General features: G+C 54.2%; 3 protein-coding genes across 3 annotated transcripts in view; 1 reads left to right on the top strand and 2 right to left on the bottom strand.

The window, feature by feature from the left end:
- IFT172 (intraflagellar transport 172) overlaps positions 1–14,699 on the top strand; it is a 38,228-nt gene extending 23,529 nt beyond the window's left edge. Inside the window, exons 29-48 of the mRNA XM_082276811.1 lie at positions 606–722; positions 1,299–1,441; positions 2,067–2,160; positions 2,408–2,472; positions 2,608–2,788; positions 3,306–3,415; positions 3,865–3,994; positions 4,595–4,693; positions 5,046–5,155; positions 5,652–5,715; positions 6,338–6,424; positions 8,263–8,379; positions 8,832–8,942; positions 9,714–9,833; positions 11,233–11,328; positions 11,983–12,042; positions 12,794–12,892; positions 13,333–13,486; positions 14,253–14,341; positions 14,576–14,699. Coding sequence (XP_082132937.1) covers positions 606–722; positions 1,299–1,441; positions 2,067–2,160; positions 2,408–2,472; positions 2,608–2,788; positions 3,306–3,415; positions 3,865–3,994; positions 4,595–4,693; positions 5,046–5,155; positions 5,652–5,715; positions 6,338–6,424; positions 8,263–8,379; positions 8,832–8,942; positions 9,714–9,833; positions 11,233–11,328; positions 11,983–12,042; positions 12,794–12,892; positions 13,333–13,486; positions 14,253–14,341; positions 14,576–14,665 — 2,136 coding nt within the window. The 3' untranslated portion in view covers positions 14,666–14,699. The remainder of the gene's footprint in view (positions 1–605; positions 723–1,298; positions 1,442–2,066; positions 2,161–2,407; positions 2,473–2,607; positions 2,789–3,305; positions 3,416–3,864; positions 3,995–4,594; positions 4,694–5,045; positions 5,156–5,651; positions 5,716–6,337; positions 6,425–8,262; positions 8,380–8,831; positions 8,943–9,713; positions 9,834–11,232; positions 11,329–11,982; positions 12,043–12,793; positions 12,893–13,332; positions 13,487–14,252; positions 14,342–14,575) is intronic.
- An 886-nt stretch (positions 14,700–15,585) lies between these two features.
- Positions 15,586–17,435, bottom strand: KRTCAP3 (keratinocyte associated protein 3; the record flags this gene model as incomplete). The annotated part of the gene is made up of 5 exons (XM_082302595.1): positions 15,586–15,669; positions 15,976–16,110; positions 16,324–16,524; positions 17,089–17,148; positions 17,226–17,435. The coding sequence occupies 5 exons, from the start codon at positions 17,433–17,435 to the stop codon at positions 15,586–15,588; spliced, it is 690 nt and encodes a 229-aa protein (XP_082158721.1).
- A 193-nt stretch (positions 17,436–17,628) lies between these two features.
- Positions 17,629–18,481, bottom strand: part of NRBP1 (nuclear receptor binding protein 1) — a 33,998-nt gene continuing 33,145 nt past the window's right edge. Inside the window, exon 18 of the mRNA XM_082302728.1 lies at positions 17,629–18,369. Within this exon, the coding sequence (XP_082158854.1) occupies positions 18,271–18,369 (99 nt within the window). The 3' untranslated portion in view covers positions 17,629–18,270. The remainder of the gene's footprint in view (positions 18,370–18,481) is intronic.

Genomic DNA, 18,481 nt, shown 5'->3' with positions numbered 1-18,481 from the left:
GTGCCTACAAGGTACCTGTGAAAAATTCCCCTGAGAGGTCAGTGAAATACTCACTTCAGATGCTTTTGCATCTCCTGATGGGTGAAGGATCAGCCCTCAAGGAGTGGGGGTACTGGCCCGGGACACATCATTTTTCGGTGATCCTCCAAGAATAGCAAACCTGAGAGTTTTCTGGCTCTGAGAGGTGTTCCACTCAGAGGGAGATTGCTGGTCACAGCCTGCTGCGGTCCAGGAGGGCTCAAAAGGGTCTCATTTTGGACTGCTGTTTATAAGACCACAAGAGAGTGGGCTTTAGTCATAACAATGTTTCATCCTGGCCACAGTTTGGGTCAGTATTTCCTTTGAAAGCGTGACAACAGGAATGTTGTGCCATTCAGGCCAGGAATATTTTCCAAGGCTGGTCATAAGGAAAACAGAAGCTCATTAGACAACAGCAGTTCCTGGGAGCAGACAATGTTTCTGATAAGCTCAGGAAGAGCTAAGCCCAGGTGCTGTTTTAAAGGCCAAGGCCTAACAAGCATTTCTCAGATCACACTGCAGCCTAGAAAGGAGGAGGGGGGAATGCACTACCACAAGTGTCACTATCTCATTGCCTCTGACTGCAGGAGCTGGAGGCAGAGGGGCGCTTGCAGGAGGCTGAGTACCACTACCTGGAAGCCAAAGACTGGAAGACCACAGTGAACATGTACAGAGTGAATGACATGTGGGAAGAGGCATACAGGGTAATAATCCTTCACATCTCCCCACCTGTGCAGGGGTCAGGTTCTGGCTGTGAGATCCTGGAGGGAACTGCTTTGTCTCTGTTCACTGCAAGATCAGAACATTTGGTGTACACTACTCAGCCTCAGAACTGCCCCAGCCCTGGAGGCCTATGGGCCTCCCACTCTGTGGCATTGAAGTCCAAAAGCAGGTTTTGACCCTTGGCCTTTCTGCTGTACTGCCTTCCTCCAGGCACTGCTCTGCCCCTGATCACTGCATCCTGTTGTACCTCAGAGGTGTTGCTCTTGCCACAGCCCCCCCCAGCACTGCTCTCCTCAGTGTGGCCATGGAATGCTGGGGTCACTTCTGCTATCCAAACAGTGATGTGGGCTGTGCTGAGGCAGCAGCTGTTCTGCTCCGCCATACATGCCTTTGTCTTACTCTCCCACTCACCAGTACAGTGGTGGTCACAGAAGGGTTTCTCGGGAGGGAACAAACGGTTTTGGTGCTCCCTCATGCTGGCAGGCAGCATGTGAGAGGGGCTCAGTCCACTGAAGGTGAAACAGGCTGGGTTCTTCCACTTCCTTTTCTTTGGACAGGTGGCCAAGGCACACGGGGGTGCAAACTCCCATAAGCATGTGGCCTATCTGTGGGCGAAGAGCCTGGGTGGAGAGGCAGCTGTGAAACTCCTCAGCAAATTTGGACTTCTGGAGATGGCCATTGACCATGCAACAGACAGTGGGTATGCAGGTGCCTCCGCCCAATACTTCCCTCCTCTCTGCCTAACCAGAGAAAAAATGGGTGGGCCAAGATAACTCTGTGCATGTGGTAGCTGCAGGTCCAGAAAATGACGTCTTCCCACCCCACCATACTTCACACAGGCCTTTCACATCCTTGACACATCCCATTTCCCATCTTTGTGTCAGTCTCTCAAATGCCAAGTCTGAGCTGGGCAGGCAAATGCAGTTTGTCCCTTAACCTGTGCAGGGGAAGGCTTGTGGGAGGCTCTGAGCATGAGAGGAGGTACTCCTCATGTCACTAGAAGTAACTGCCTGCCACAAAAGCTTTGGCCCTGCTCTGCAGCTGGCCAGGTGTCTGCCTGTATGGCTATTCATTACTGCTCTTCCGGAGGCTCACACATCTCTTATCTGCCTTGGGCTCTAACAGCAGGTGTGAAAGAGCCAAATTTCCTTACTGGGGACTCTAAAAGCTCCTGTTCAGGAACAGGAGGAACGGGCAGTGCCAATTCATGTGCAACCCCTTGTATTCCCCTCTCTCCTCTGCCAGTGTCTTGTGCTCTACTTGATGTCTTGTTCGTGATGAAGGCATACTCTGACAGCACAGAGTCCTTCTCTCTTTCATTGCAGGGTCTTTGAATTTGCTTTTGAGCTGGCCCGCCTCTCCATGAAGCAGAAGATGCCAGACATCCACTTAAAGTATGCCATGTTCTTAGAAGATGAGGTAATTTTCCCCCTGGAACAGGTGCAAGTTCTCTGTCCCTCAGGTAACTGAGCACTTGTCCCTGGGCTGCAGCAGCAGTCACAGTTCTGGCTGCAGTCGTTGCATATCCAAAAGGCTCCATGATGACAGCCCCAAGCTCCAGACACCTTTGTTTCATAAATCCTCCCTCCCTTGCGGTAAGTAAAGGAGGTCATGTGATGATACCAGAACAGGAAGGTGTGCAAACAAATCACTTCCTCTCTTCTAGGGCAAATTTGAAGAGGCTGAAGGAGAATTCATTAAAGCTGGGAAGCCCAAGGAAGCCGTGCTGATGTAAGTGTCCTCCACATCCTGGCCTTCTGCATCTGCTCTCTCCATGCAATGCCAGCCTGATTGCCTCTCCAGCATTGGCCTGCTCCTTGTCATCCCTGTTACATCTCATGTCCCTGTTACATCTCATCCCCCCAGGTTTGTGCATAACCAGAATTGGGACGCTGCGCAGCGTGTGGCCGAGGCTCATGACCCAGACAGCGTGGCTGATGTGCTTGTCGGACAGGCACAGTTTGCCTTTGAGCAGAGAGAGTTCCAGAAGGCAGAGGCCTTCCTCCTGCGAGCACAGAGACCTGAGCTGGCCATAAAGTACTATAAGGTGAGTGCAGTCTGTAGTAACATCATTGCCTTCCTCACTGGATAAGAAACCAGTTTAGATGAAGGAGTGAAATTCACCTCCCAGCTCTCTCTGTCAGCTTAGTAGCCAAAGAGAAACCATTTGCTCAGGGTTTCTAGAGGAACTTAATTCTGGCCTGAAGATTGAACCAGTGGATTTCACATCATAGCTTCATGCTCTCACAGTTCCTGGAGGATGTATCCTGCCAGAATATGGATGGTCCTCAGGGTAGCACAAGTGGGTGCATTTGGAGACTTAAGTCCCCATTCCACTGAGGTAGCTGGAATGGATGAGCGTGTTCCCCTGAGGTAGTCAGGGTGGGTGGGTAGACATAGGTGCCATTTGGGGGGAGGAAAGAATTGGGTGGTGCTGCTGTGGTTATTTCTTCTAGCTGGTTCTCTGGCAAGATGGCATGAGGGGATAGATGTGTTATGTGGTGGCAGGAGTGTGGGGGATCCTGGTGAACTGGTGAAAACTTGTTGCCATTGTGCCTGTGCAGGAGGCCGGCATGTGGAGCGAGGCCCTGCGGATCTGCAAGGAATACATGCCTAGTCGACTGGGAGAGCTACAGGAGGAGTGTGGCAGAGAGGCTGGCAAGAAAGGTTCCAGGTAAGGAGTGCTGTGGTCAGGCTGCAGGAAATAGCCTGGTAGCTCTTCCCCATGGCCATTTTGCTGATGCCTTACAGAGACAGCCTGATGGGATCCCTGACATCCACTTGTTTCCTTCTTGAGGACTCCGGACTTCTTGCTGCATAGGTTTCCTATCATCCTTCCTTATTGCTTTGGGAGGCTTTTTTCTGCCATCCAAGGTCTCCTACCCACGTGGCTTCTTGCCGCACTTACAAATCTCCATGGTCTCCTGTACTGCCATTGCATCTCCCCAGGGTCTTTGGTCAGTTCTCTCCTCAGCACTGTTCATGTTCTCTGTCACATGCTCTGCTCTGTCTGAGGTCCCTGCTTACCTGTGCTGTGCACCTCCCTGCCCACATCCTACACACTGTCTTCAGGATGTCTGGCAGCATCCCAGTCCTGCTCACAGCCTGCATTCCTCCCTGCAGTGGAACGGAAGGGCTGCTGGAGCAGGCGCGGGAGTGGGAGCAGGCTGGGGAATACGCCAGGGCAGTGGACTGCTACCTGAAGGTGCGGGATCCCAGCAACAGTGTCCTGGTGGAGAAGTGCTTACTGAAGGTACCGTCGGGGGCTACAATTCCCTTCACCTGCTCTTCTGCCTGGAAGCTCCTCCACAACCTGAGTGCACCTCAGAGATCCCTCTTGCTGCAGGGCACAGGAGTGCCTGCAGGCTGCAGTGACTGCAGGGCTGAAAGCCTTCATAGCTGTTCTCTTGAGCATGTCAGGCTGTGCTTATCCTGCATGGTGCTGCCTTCCTTACTCTGGCACCATTGCCTGTGGCAGGCCCGTGCCTGTGTGCCCACAGCTCCCCGCACTGAAGAGCTGCACTTTATGACTCGGCCCTTGCTAGAGGAGCACCTTCTTGTGCTCTGTGCCACCAGCCTTTGTTGTGTTCTTGCTCATACTTCTCACTCACACCCATGTCCTTGTACCAACTTCAACAGCAATTATGTCCTTGTCTGATTTTCTCCCATGTGTGAAAGTAGCTGGACTTTGCTCCTCTGACTTGTCAAAATGACCTGCCATTTCTTCTACCCTTCCCCCATCATTCGAGTGCTTCCAACTGTCAGTCTTTTAGCTGGGACTGAGCACTTCCCAGCTTCATCCCTCTCTCCCACCATTTTTATCAATTGAGCTGCTGACAATTTCTCTTCACAGGCTGCTGAGTTGGCCACGAAATTCTTGGATCAGTCACGGAGCATGGAGGTGACACGGACTGTGGCTCCTCAGCTGGTGGCCATGAAGAAATACAGCATGGTGAGGGCTGGCTCCTGCCCCCAGACTGCTGAAGAAGTAGTGACATTGGAAGGGAGAGCTCTATCCAAGGGAAGGATGTCAAGTCACATCCTGGGGTGATGGGTGGATGGATGGCCTTATCTAGAGCTAGGCCGTGCAGAGTCTTCAAGGAGAATAAAAGAGGGCAATGAACCAAGTCCTGGAATAGTGTGAGTAATCCAGGCCTTGGGAGGAGGCAGGAAGCAGAGGAGAGGCTTATCTTTTGGGAAGAGACTTTCTGTTGTATTTGCGTGGTGGTCCAGCACCAGCTTCAGCCTGGGATACAGGGAACCCATGGGGTTTTGTCTCCCCTGGAACTGTCTCTGGCCTGCAGGCAGCTGAGCTCTACCTAAACTTGGACCTCATCCAAGAAGCTATCGATGCCTTCATTGAAGGGGAGGAGTGGAGCAAAGCCAAGCACATGGCCAAGGAGTTCGACCCCAGGTATGCCCTGAACTTTGCAAACTATACCCTTCTTGTTCCTCCTCCCACCCCTAGATGATCCCTTGTCCTGTCTTGTACTGTCCTGTTACCCCTAGGTTTCCTGGATTCTCCCCACAGTGGCCTTCCCATGCTCGACAGGGTACATTCTCCACAGCTGTCCTTCCCAAGCCATTTAACATTATGACACTTTCCTGTTGCCACACATCCCATGGAAATTGTTATCCCCTTTTGTTTCATCCCTACCCATATCTCCCTTTCCCTTGCCGTAATTCTGTGCATGCACTTCCTTTTGAAAGCCCTGTGATCCCTTGTTCTCCTCACATACTATATTGTGAAGAGCTGCTTAGACCCTTTCCTTCCCCGTCCATCTGTGCACCAGCAGCCTGCTAGCAAGACATGGCACAGCTGGATGTCTTCTGTTCCAAGGTTGAATCCATCCTCTGCACCGATGCAAGACACAAGTCTTGCTGCCTTTTGGGATTCTTTCTACCCACAGGTCAGAGGAGTACGTGGACCAGCGTTATAAGGAGTATTTAAAAAAACAAGGAAAGGTGGATTCGGTATGTGTTTGGGATGTCTCGCAGGCTAGGGAGTGATGTCAGGACCTGTGCAGATCCTTGGGGCCTTTCTCATGGGCCTTTTGCCTGACTGAGTACGAGTGAGAAGTCTGTATGTGCCTGTGAGCCATGGCTACTGCATGCCAGAGCACAGAATCACAGAAGGGTTTGGGTGGGAAAGGACCTTAAAGCTTATCTCAAGCTCATCTCATTCCACCTTCTGCTTTGGGCAGGGACACCTTCCACTAGATTGGGTTGCTCCAAGCACACATTGCTGGGTCACGTCCAATTTGTTGTCCACAAACACCCCCAAGTCCTTCTCCTCTGGGCTGCTCTCCATCCATTCTCCACCCAGGCTGTATCTGTGCATGGGGTTGCTCCGACCCAGGTGCAACATGTGTCACTTGGCCTTGTTGACCTTCATAAGGTTCACACGGGCCAACTTCTTCAGCCTGACCACATCCCTCTCAATGGAAGATGGGTCACATGGGCTCTGGGATTTTATGGTGTGGAGGGGGAAAGACTCTGTGTCTGGGAAAAAAAGACATGGGTCACCTGATGCCTGCCTGAATGTGAGTAGGAAACCTGGCCTGCACAGTGAATTTATGGCTGTTTCCATCCTCAGCTGGTGGGAATTGATGTCATGGCAGCTCTGGATATATATGCAAAGCAAGAGCAGTGGGAAAAGTGCCTGGAGGTCGCAGCTAAGCAGGTGAGTGCTTTTGTGAGCCCTCACGGACAGACCTGGGGTCCTGGCACCCTGGAGTGGGTGGGCAGCATGGAGAGCCAGTGCAGGGGCTCAGGAAGCAGCACACACACCCATTGTGGCCAGTCAGGCTGAGTGGGGAAGTGTTAGAACCTAGAAGCATGTTTTGTTTAAATTTTGTGATTAATGGAGCATTGGAAGAAGCTAAATGAGTTGTTTGGACTGGAAGTAATTGGTACAGTGGAAACAGGGATTTGTAAAAGAAAGCCTTCTTTCTCTGTGTTCTTGAGAGTGGTGGTGTCAGAATGAGACATCCTAGTCAGGAAAGCAAATTTGACATTTTTTCAGTTTTACTGACCTGAAACTAACAAAATTACCTCAACAGAGTAATAAAAATGGAGAAAAGCAAAATGAAACTGTTTTACAGTGCTCTTTCAAGGCAGTAACAGGAGAAGAAAGCTCTCAGTTACCAGGATCTACTTTGAGGGATGGTTTGTGGTTATTGATTATTCAGTGGTTATTGATTGGTGATTGGTTATTGGTTCAATGGTTGTTGATAATGGAGGTAACCAAGGGCAGGCAGTTCTTTGGAGTGAGGTATTGGTTCAGATTGAATAACAGGGCAGCCTTGGCAACAGCACCTGCAGTTAGTGGGAACATCACAACTTACCACTCACACTAGCACTGAAGCCTTTGAAAAGCACTGGGAATGTCTGGGACTGTGGTCTTATAACTTTGGTTCCAGTAACTTAAGTTTGGGTTCTACTAGAGTGAACTTGATGTCTCTTAGACTTGGGCTTCTCTGTGATACAGATGGTCTCTGTTGTAGTCATTGTTCTCTTGGGAGGCTCCCCTACTGATAGGCTGTTTATCAGGAGCCACAGAGAATAACTGCACACTCCATTTAATGGGAAAGACTCAGTCAGTTTATTGTATTGGGCACCACAAGGCCACATTGAGTCTAAGAAGACCTTGGTGTCCGCTCGTGCCTCTAAGAGAGCATTAGCATGACCCTTTTCCATAACCAGTGCAGAATACAATCACTTTGACTCAGCTGTTCCACAGTGATTATACAGCAAAAATGTTACATTTATCAAAACAGGTCACATACCAGACTTTATCCCAAGCTATACTGAACATGGTGCTTCACCAGCACTCCATCTGGGTGTTCAAGTTCTAGACATCTACTGGGACACTGGTCTTTTTTCTGCATGATAAACTTGCTTCCATTGCTCAGGTTTTAACAGGATTGCACATTTTGTGCCATTTTCTTCCTCTCACTACTATATTTATGCATGTGTGAAGCAGTTCTTTCCTCACTTGAATTTCTATGAGGCCAACAGCAGTCCTCAGCAGTGTCTGTGGGGTCAGCACAGGAATGAGCAGCACTCTAAGAGGGTCTGCAGTCCTGAAGCTGTGACAGTGTGTGGATAATGGACTAGAGCAGCTTTGTAAATTATAAACATCTTCACACAGGATTTTAGTTACTTTCTTTGTTAGACTAAGGGCTGCTTTACAGTTGGTAGCCTTGTTGACACACAGTAGAGGTGCTGCATCCTTCAGGTATTTGGCAGTATTCCTTTGGCAAGTGATGAACAGCTGGAAAACAGCTGTATTTGCATGTGTGAAGGACCAGCACAGCATCAGCTAGCCAAGATAAAGGTGTCAGTGGAGCCCAAATCAAAACCCAGGTGTGCTTAGGGCAGTCTGGCTCTGGTTACCTCTTTCACCCTTTGGGACTCAGGTGTGTGGGGTTGTGCACACATGGCTGGATCCATCCCCACTAAGTGGCAAGTCTTCAGTTCATGAGTCTTATGATGCTGCTTTCCATGTGTCTTCTCCAGAGCTATAAAGTCCTGCACAAGTACATCGCTCTGTATGCAACACACCTGATCTGGGAGGGCAGCTGGGATAAAGCCCTGCGCCTGTACGTGCACCATGGAGCACCTGCCAACTCACAGGTAATGAGGGCAGCACGACATCCCCAAGGTGAGCTGTCCCAGTGTGCTGTGATCTGCTGCGAGTCAGGCTCCCAGTCAGAACTGGGACTGCCTGGTGTTCAGCATGTCCAGCCCTGCAGTGGATTCTTACAGAGGGCTGAAGGAAATCCCCTGGCATGTTCTCCACGGGAAGGAGCAGGGGACGTTGAGTGTTTGTGTTTGTTTTGGACACCTTGAGCACCAAGTTCAGAACAAAAGGAACCATTTGCCTCTCCAAGAGTACTGGCTGCAGGAAGCATCCTTCCATCCTTTCCTGTTTCCCTGCCTTGTCCTCAGCACCCCTTCTAGCCAGCGATCTCCAGCACTGCCTCTCCGGGAGCCATTTTCTTGGCCTGTGCTTGGCAGCAGGAGAGCTCTAGAGCCTGCTGACTCCCTGTCTGTCTCTTTCCACACTTCTCTCCTTTTTGTTGCAGAATTTCAACATTTATAAGCGTCTCTTTGTGGAGATGGTGAATGCATCTGGCATGAACTGTGCTGAGGCATACTCCAGCTGGGCTGAGCTGCGGGATATGCTCCTTAGTCTGGTAAGTGTGGCCATGGCCACTGCTGCCTGTTCAGCCCCCAGGGGGTCTTGACTGAGCAGGAAGAAGAATCAGTCTCCCGCCAGGTGACATGGGCAGTGTTTTTAGAACACAGGCTTGGGGTAAAGAGCTGGCAGTGTGGACAGCAGGAAAATAGGATCCTGTGAAGTGGATGTGGCTGAGCAAGAGAAGGCAGAGAAGAAGGAGACCCTATGCTCCAGGCCAAATCCGAGGAGTGGGTCTGGACATTGGCCCTTGCAGAGCTCCATGTGTCACTACGACATGGGAGCTATCATGACACATCCTCTTCTCATCCTCCACCCATATTCAGCAGCTTGTGTGGGGAAAGCACAGAGCTACTAAGCATGAAAAATATGAGTCCTCCCCATCTCCCCATGGATGCTTAGAACCTTCTGCTCCTCATTCCTGTCCAGAACACCTCAGACAGAGCCCATGATTGCCTTTTCTCTGTTTCTGTCCCACAAATACCTACTTCGAGCATAAGCAAAATCAAAAAATCCTCCCTTTGTCCATCCAGACTCACCCCTGCTTCCAATGCTGGCTATTGCAGTACTGGTGACTCTTCCTGGCTCCCACAGCCTCCTTCCTTCAGCATGCAGTTGGACCCAGAGCACCCAAGGCCCAGCCCTTGTTCAGTCCCAGAGGTGTCTGGGTATTTCAGATCCTTCTCTCTCCTGACTTCCCTGGTCTCATGTGGATAAAGAGTGCCCTCGTGCTCTCCTGCTCTCACTTCCTTTCATTTTCTCTTCTCAGTGTGAAAACTTAGTGAAGTCCAGCGAGGCAAACACCCCGGCACATGAGGAGTTTGAGAGGATGCTGCTGATCTCCCACTACTGCGCTACCCGCTCTGCAGCACAGGGCCTGAAGCAGCTGGTGAGGCTTTGAAGTTCCTCTGCCAGGTCACCACCCAGAGCGGGGAACCCCATGGGGATGTGCAGATTCAGGGCTATTCATAGGTCACTATTCCACTTCACAAATCACACATCATGGATGCATGAGAATGGGACTGCAGTAATCTGTCCCAGATAATCTGCAATTATCTGTTATCACTAGCAGGTGAAACTGTAGGTGGTCTTCTCTACTTATCGTGGGTACTGCCCCAGCCACTGTGGCTGAGCTGTAAACCAGGGGAGGAGATGATCCATATGCTTGGCATGACATGTGAGAGCAGAGGTGGCAGTAGAAAATTAGGGATCACAAAAAATCTGGTCTTCCCAAGAGAGGGATGGCTTCCTCTCTGCTGTCCTGGGCTCCAAGAGCTGCTGGGCTTCACACATGGTTTTCAGAGCAGATCGGCTGCCCAGGGCTTTGGCAGGTACTGGTCCTGTCCACTGGGCCTCTTGGGGGGCTTTGGGAGCTTGTGGACCTGTGTGGGGGCATTACAAGGCCCTGTGGGTATTTTGGAGTCTTGTGTACACTGGGATTTGTTCTTGATCTCCCTGCTGAACTCTTGATCCATGTGGGATTGTGGAATTGTTCTAGAGCTCTGGATGGATATGGGACTGGAGTCGCGATGGAGAAGGCTGTGGAAAGGAAAGGTTGTGACAGCTAGGACCCCAGTGAAAGCCACTGGGGAAATTCGGGCTTCCCCACGGCTCTGTGTGTGGATGTTGGGGGTCCAGAAACATGTCGGACAACAAGAGCCAAGTCTGACGTCTTGGAAACCTGTACAGATCTCCACAGCTGTGGAATGTTGAGGTGTTGGGCAGTCTGTTTGGGACCATGAAGGAGGAGTGGCCTTGACAGTTCTGGTGTGACTATGGGTATCTGGCAGCAGAAAAGTGAAATTACCTTTCAGTTCCTCTGCTCCAAAATTCTTACATAAGACAAAACTTACTGAGACTGTGGCTGGAATAGGTTTCTTGGAGAGGTTGGAGAGTCTCCATTCCTTGAGATGGTCAAAACCTGACCAGGCATGTTCCTGAACCTGCTGTAGCTGCTTCTGCTTTGACTGGGGCTGAGGGCAGGATTTGGGAACTGCCAACAATCCCTTCTAACCTCACCTGTTCTGTGACTCAGGTAGGGGATGTTTGGGTGTGGCTTCTAGTGAAAGCAAGACTTATAAAGCAGAAGAATTTCACCCTCAGGTGATAGTCCCGTGTGGTCTGTAGTGAGGGAACTCAGGCTCAGGACTAAGTTTTTGACTTTTTTTACTTGTAGGGCTTGTATGGGTGCAGAGTCCTTGCTGTGATTCTGGAGTGATCTCATGAGATCCCTTCCAACCTGTTTTTTCTGTGCTGAATTGTGGCTTTCCTGTCCTCTGTGTCCACAGGACACCATGGCTGCCCAGCTGTCCATTTCCCTGCTGCGCCACACAGATCTGCTCCCTGCAGACAAGGCTTTCTATGAGGCTGGGATAGCTGCCAAGGTAAGAGCTACCTGCCACTGGACCAGAGAAGGGCGTAGGGCACCCTGGACTCAGGGATTCTTGACTTTATCGTCCCAAATCCTCCCTTGGCTGCTGGACTCTGCCACTGGAGGCTGTTCCTCAAGCTGGCCAGACCTCAGCCAGTGAGCAAACGGGACCTACAGACCCAGGGGTGGACAGAGGCCATATTATGGCTCTGTCAGTGTGGATGTGAGACTGCTCAGCTCTGCTCTGCATCACCCAAGTGTCTGACAGTCTGCCCGGGAGTCGTGACACATGGCAAGGACAGCAGCATGTCCCCACTGCCTGGACCTGGCTGTGCAAGAATAGAATCATGGAATGGCTTAGATGGGAAGGGACCTTAAAGCTCATCTTGTTCCATCCCCTTCCACTAGAGCAGGCCCCATCCAGCCTGGTCACAATGCCTGTCTCTATTTTGTGTGACAGCCTGTGGCACTGAACTGGTTGTCCAAGGAATTCAGTCTTCAGGGATGGCGAGCTGGAATGTGCAGTGTCCTTGTCCATTCCCTAGGCTGCAGGCAGGACACTGTGGCACAAATAGAGCCACATCCTTCCCAGCCATGGCTCTGGGAGAAGAACTGTGGCAGTGAGGATGAGCTGCCCAGTCTCACTCAGGGTTCCTCTCCATACCAGGCAGTCAGCTGGGAGAACATGGCATTTGTCTTCCTGAACCGCTTCCTGGACCTCTCAGATGTGAGTATGGTCTGTGGGGGGAGGGCTGTCTCTCTAAAGTGACAGTGGGCTGTAGGGCCACCACAGACCCCCAGCCTGGCCAGGGCACACCTGAGGCTCCTGTGTGGCAGCACATTGGAGCTTCTACTGATGGAGAGAGCCCCCGAACCCCACTCAGTGTGTGTCTGGAGAGCAGTGGGAGCCCTCACACTACCTGTGGGAGGACCTGCCATGCCGGGCACCTGCACAGCCCTGCCCAAGTCACCCTGGGCATGCCAATGCCACCATGCACATGGCAGCAAAGAGCACACTGGCCTGACAATTTAGGCCTGAAATCCTCATGGCTCCAGATGCCATTACAGCTTTCAGGGTGATCTCACTCTAGTTGTTCCAACAGAAGAAAAACTACTTGCAGAGTGAAGGCCATGGCCCAGTGATTTGGCCACTGTGATACAAGACTCAGGAGCCCACTCAGCCCCTTCCTTGACCAGCAGGTTGGCCATCAGAAACACCAAATCCAAGGGAGCTGACAGACCTCACTGTGCCAGACTCCCAAGTGCTGTCAGCAGCTGCTGGGGAAAAACAAAAGTCCCCAATTACATCTTTCCCTTCTTTGATGCCACCTGAATAGGACAGTGTCTGAGAGACACTGCAGGGTGTCGTCATGGATGACAGGAGGGCCTGGTCACCACAGACAGGGGCCTCCTCACCATGAATTGTACTGTGAGCTCTACGACTGGCATTGCCTGGTGCTCTACCACTTCTTTCCCAGGCCATTGAAGAAGGGAACCTGGATTCCCTGGACCATTCTGATTTTCAGAGGACAGATATTCCCTTTGAAGTGCCACTTCCAGCCCATCAGCATGTGTCTGTGAGTGTCACCTGTCTTCCTCAGCTGCTGTGAGGAGTGATGCTGCTTCAGGGCCCTTTGAACAGGGATTGGGATGAGGCTGGGATTGCAGAGACTGCAGGGGGTGGAAACAGACCCAGCACTGCCACCTTCTGCCTGTCCCCCCACTGCAAGCACACACACGCACAGATGTGTGCACACCTGTGTACACAAACACGTGTGCACAGATGTGTTGCACACACACGTGCACATACCTGTGTACACACACACACACACACACACACACTCTCATGCTCTCCAACATACACACACTCAACCACCATTGTGCACCATGCACGTGTGTGTTGTGTGCACATCATGCACGCCCAAGTCCTGCTCTCCCATGTGCTCCCTGGTGCTGCGGGGCTGCAGCCGGGCAGCAGCATCACAATTCCAGGCCATGCACTGGCCTTTGCCCACAGGAGGAGCAGCGGGAGGAGGTGAGGGACTGGGTGCTCACCATGTCCATGGACCAGCGGCTGGAGCAGGTGCTGCCGCAGGATGAGCGCAACACCTACGAAGCCTCTCTGGTAGCAGCAGGTACCGGGGTGCACTCCCTGCCCTGTGTGCTGACAGGTAAGCTCCAGGCCAGCTCACTCAGACAAGAGATGACACAGTGCCATGCAGGGAGTGGGAACATGTTGCAGGGTAGGTCTGGGAGGAGGTCTGGGCTGTGCTGTAAGAGGAGTGGAAAGACTGTGTGGCTGTGGGGAACCAGCTCTGCTGGAGGAGATAGGACTCTCTGTTACTGTGGGGGTGAGTGAGTGCTGGAACAGGCTGCACAGCAATTGTGAGACTGCCATCCTTGGAGACAGTCAAAAGCTGTCTGGACACAACCGTGGGCTGGGGTGGCCCTGCCTGAGCAGGAAGTTGAACCATACAGACCCCAGAGCAATTCTGACCTCAGCCACTCTGTGATTCAGTGGTGGCTCAGGCTGGCACAGCTCTGCCTAGGGACTCCAGGATGGCCAGCACAGACAGTTGTGAATGGGCAGCACCTAGTCCTGCTCTGCAGTGCAGGACTTAAAAAGGGTCAGAGACAGGGGAGCAGGGATGGGCCACCAGGAACAGGGCTCTAGCTCCAAAAGTCAGAAGCTGGGTGCCATCGTTGGACCTACTCACTTGGGTATCATTGCCCAAGGGCAGTTCAGCCTTCATCTTCATTTGATCCTACCACTCTGGGCACCCCTTTTTCATTTTGGTCTCCTAGAGACCAAGGCAGCATTATTCCCAACACACTCTGCTGTTGGGGCAGCCCCAGCCACAGCACAGGGAAGGGGTGCACCAAGTGGGGGCCCGCTGTGGGTCTCAGCTTGTTCTGCATGTGTTGCTTTGTGCCCAGGGTACCCAGTGCTAAGAAACAAGATCGAATTGAGGCCAGGCCGAGAAGTGAAGAAGGATGCGTGGTACAAGTTCATGATGGCTGTCAAGGTGAGCCAGAACCCCATGGGCAGGGAGACAGGCTGTGGGTGGGGTTCAGCCCCTCATGCTGACAATACAGCATCCTTCTGGGTGAGCCATTGTCTCAGGGCAGTTCATTGCACTCTCCTGACAGTGCTGCTGGGTGGGGATTAACAGACCCAGTCCTGCCAGTCCACGGGGTGCCTTCAGGCAGGGGGGACAGAGGTGCCCACTTTTAGTGCCAAGGCCTCTCTTGTTTTGCAGACATCCCACAGCCCTGCGGGCCAGGATGTGATTGAGTTCCTCCGACGGTGGTGTGGGGGACTGCCAAGCACCAGCTTCTCATTCCAGTGAGCAGGACTGTGGCAGCTTTCAGGCCTGTTCTTCAGCACCTTCCACATCCAATAAACATGTTATCTCAACCCTGCAGTGCTCCTGTTTACCAGGGGCTGCTGAGCCCAGAACACCTGCAGCTGCTGGGCACAGGGCTGTAAACCCTGTACATGTGTCTCAACCCCCACATCCAGGGGTGACTGTCACAATGGCACCATGGCTCTGTCAACATCCCTGTGCCTGGGGAGTGGCAAGCAGGGAGATGGGCTCACAGAGTAGCTGCATTTTCCTTCCCTTGGCAGGCCTCACTCCCAACCAGCACTCACCTGGCAGAGCCACTCAGAACAGCCAGTGTGGAAAGGAAAAGTTTATTTATTCAAAAAACTAGAGATCCACACCACAGGGATTCTTCCCCTTCTGTTCCCTGACATGCCTGAGCACAGGCACAGCCAGCTGACATGCCTGCAATGACAACAGGACTTGGGCCCCAGCACCTCTGCCCACCCCCATCACTGCTGACAGAAACCGACAGGGCCTTCAGCACACCAGGAAGGGCCTGGCAGCTTGGGGAGAGGATGGGCGAGCATCTGGGGCCCACAGCACCTGCTGACCTGCAGGGTCCGTCCCAGGTGGGGTGGTGGAGCTGGGGGGAGGGGGCAAGGCACACCTCTCACCCCTGCAGCCCACCTTATGCACACCAACACTGCAGAAGGTGTGACATCACCTTGCTGGATCACAGCACTCCTGCAGCACCACCTGGGAGTGAAGGAGCACGTGTCAGTGCCAGGCTGTGCTGCAGGGCCCAGCATCATGCTGACTCCTCTGCCCATGTTCTTAGGAAGAGGTGTTTTGGGGGGCTAGTGTAGGCATGGACCCTCTTGATGGCAGAGCCTGCTCTCCCCGTCCCAAGCACAGCCCACGTGGTGTGCTCACCACTCCAGCTACGCATGAGACTGAGCAAGTCCTGCCAGGAGCTGCTGCCTCTCACGGGGCGGCTTCTCCATTGCTGCATTTGGCCTGGCCAGCTAGAGAGGAAAAAAAAGACAAAAAAAAGTGGAGTGGGACAAGGATATGTGATGGGCAGTGTTCTCACAAGAAAAGAACAGGCCTGGCTACCAGGGGGATGAAGAAGAGGGTCCCTCTGCAACTCCCCATGAAGGGCTGCTGGTCTGGCACCTAGGCTGGCTAGAAGAGGTTCCAACTCAGCATCCCCCCCGTAGTCCTGCACAGCCTCGTTGTTCCCAGCAGAACCCAGCAGCTTCCAAATGCAGCACAAAGGCAGCAATCATGGGGGAGATACAGGGAGATCCGTCCAGCTAAAAACGGCGTACCTGCTCTTTGCCATAGCTGTGTGCACAGGGCCCGATGCCCTGGAAGACTAGAGCCACCAAACAGCACCTGCCTGACAGCACAGCTTCTGCAGCTGCCAGCAGCAAGGAGGGGAACCAGAGGGCCAGGGCTGTGTCCTGTGGAGCAGAGGATCAGAGGAACGTGGGCACTGCACCAGGCCATCTGAACACACTCAGCAGAGACTGTGTGGGCAGCAGGGGAAAGAAGGGGGAGAAGGAGAGAGAAGGGAAGCAGGAGGGAGAGTGAGAGGGAAAAGAGACGAGAGGAAGCAGAGAGAAAGAGGCTGATGATGGGAGGACCAGGGGTGTGCAGTGACCCTGCAGACTCACATAGATGCGCGTGGTGTTGAAGGGACAGTCATTAGTCGCAATGGCTGAACGGGCGTCCATGGGCAGTGCGGAGCTGTTGCAGCCCCTGACCAGGTGTGTGCCCCGGCTGTGCACCGTGAGGGCAATGGCCAGTGCCAGCCCCACACTGCACGCGGTGGACAGGAGGCAGTTCAGCAGAGATACGCTCAGCAGGGTCCAGTGCTGCAGGCAGCAAGAATATGAGTGGGACTGGCACGAGCGTGCGGAAACGCTCAGGCCGGGCACCTACGTCTCTGCAGAGCTGCTCCCCCGAGGGAGCACACACCATCTCTTGCCTCTTCCAGGATGGCTCAGCCTTGCCCTCGGATGAGGCTCTCGCACCTTTTGCATCCTTCACCCCCTGTGAGCTCGGCACCACTGGACGCCCCTTCCCTCGGGCTCAGTGGAGACCCCCACACAGGCCACACAGGCTCGGCCGAGTGCCGGGAGCCCCCAGCCGCAGCCCAGCCCGGCGCACCCCGAACCCTGTCCGCCCACTCTGCGAGCCCACGCAGGACCCCCGACTCGGCTGCAGCTTCGCCCATCGAAGCGCTTCTGCTCCAGGACGGTGCACCCGCTGCTCCCACCCTCCCGGGGCCGAGCCGGGCACAGGCGACACCTGCAGCGCCGGCAGCCGCCGCCGACGCGGAAGAAGCTCGCGGGGCCAAGGTCCAGGGGAGCGGCTGCCGGCGAGGCAGGGCCGAGCCGAGGCCCCCCGCCCGCTCGGCCCCACAGCCCCGCACTCACCAGGGCCGCCCGGGACAGGTTGTGCGACACCAGGATGGCGACGATGCCCGCCGCGATGCTCTGCGGGGAGACCTGCGCTCAGCATGGCCCGGGCAGGGCAGGGCCCGCCGCCCCCCGCCCGGTCCGGCCCCGCTCACCAGCAGCCCCGAGCACACCGACACCACGTTGGCCGCCGCGTATTCGGGGGTGACAGCGCGGCGGGCGCCGGCCACATGCCGCAGGACCGAGCCGTGCACGATGGCGCCCAGCACGAGGCTACCGTGGCCCAGCACGATTAGCCCCAGTCCTGTGCGCATCAGCCGCCGCGGCTCCGCCAGCGCTCCCGGACCCCGCTGCCCCCGGGCCATGGCTGCCGCCACCGCCCCACCGAACGCCGCCGCCCTCGCACCGCCCCGGGGAAGGGACGGGCGGCCTCGGCCCGGCCCCCCCGCCCCGCCCGGAAAGAGGCGGCACTCGCGTATTTACAAAACAGTTTATTAAAAATAGGAAATGATAGAAATGAGATGCAGGAGCCGCGGCTCAGCCCCGCTGCGCGCCGGGACGAGCCTGGGCCCCGGGGCCGCTGCAGGCCCGGGAGTTCGCGGAAGGGCGGGGGGGCTGCAGGGGCCGCGGGGCCGCAGCCCGGGGCCAGCACACGCCGCGGCCCCAGGCGGGTGCGAACCAGTAAACAAAGTGCAGCCGGGGGCAGGAGCGAAGCGCCGGGCGCGGACGGGGGGACGAGCCCGGCCACCCCTAGGCCCAAGGCGCGGGAATGGGGGGGGGGAGTGACGGGGGGTGCAGGGCTTAGGGGCTCACCCCTGCTTACCTTTAAATAAAAAAAAAAAAAAAAAGAAAGAAAAAAAAGAAAAAACCCATTTCTGTGCTGTGCAAAAGACACTTTGTACATTTCAAACAGAACAAACTCCATGCACATGAATGGGGCTGCAGAACACCCCAAGCCAGGCCTCAGCTCCGCAGCACAACCTGGCAAATCCCAACAAAAACAGGGCTGGAAATAATACTGATGCGCAAAGTCCCCTTTACGAGGCGGGCAGGGAGGACTGTCGCTGAGCCCAGCCACGGCACATGCAGGATGAGCTTCCAAGCACTGCAGCTGGGGTCTTGCGGATGCCCGACAGTGGTGGGCAGACACAGATGGGTCGCAGGCAGCGAGGCCACGCTGGCTGCCCAGGAGCCATGGGGTTAAGATGACACAGTCACTGCCGTCAGGGCTCCATTCCGAGTGTAGTAGAACTTGCTAAATGCCTCTTCAAGTAAACAGGTGAGTCTGCTCTGGTCAGCCTGGGGAGAACAAAGATAGTCAGGGGTAAGCCCCATCCACTCAAAGCTGTGAGCATGGCTGGAGTCCCCCAGGACAGGGACATGGCTTATTTCTCCTGCCTCCCCCTCCCCA

Source organism: Coloeus monedula, assembly GCF_965178545.1.
Source record: "Coloeus monedula genome assembly, chromosome: 2".
NCBI classification, from domain to species: domain Eukaryota; kingdom Metazoa; phylum Chordata; class Aves; order Passeriformes; family Corvidae; genus Coloeus; species Coloeus monedula.
This window is presented reverse-complemented; position numbering and strand designations above follow the sequence as displayed.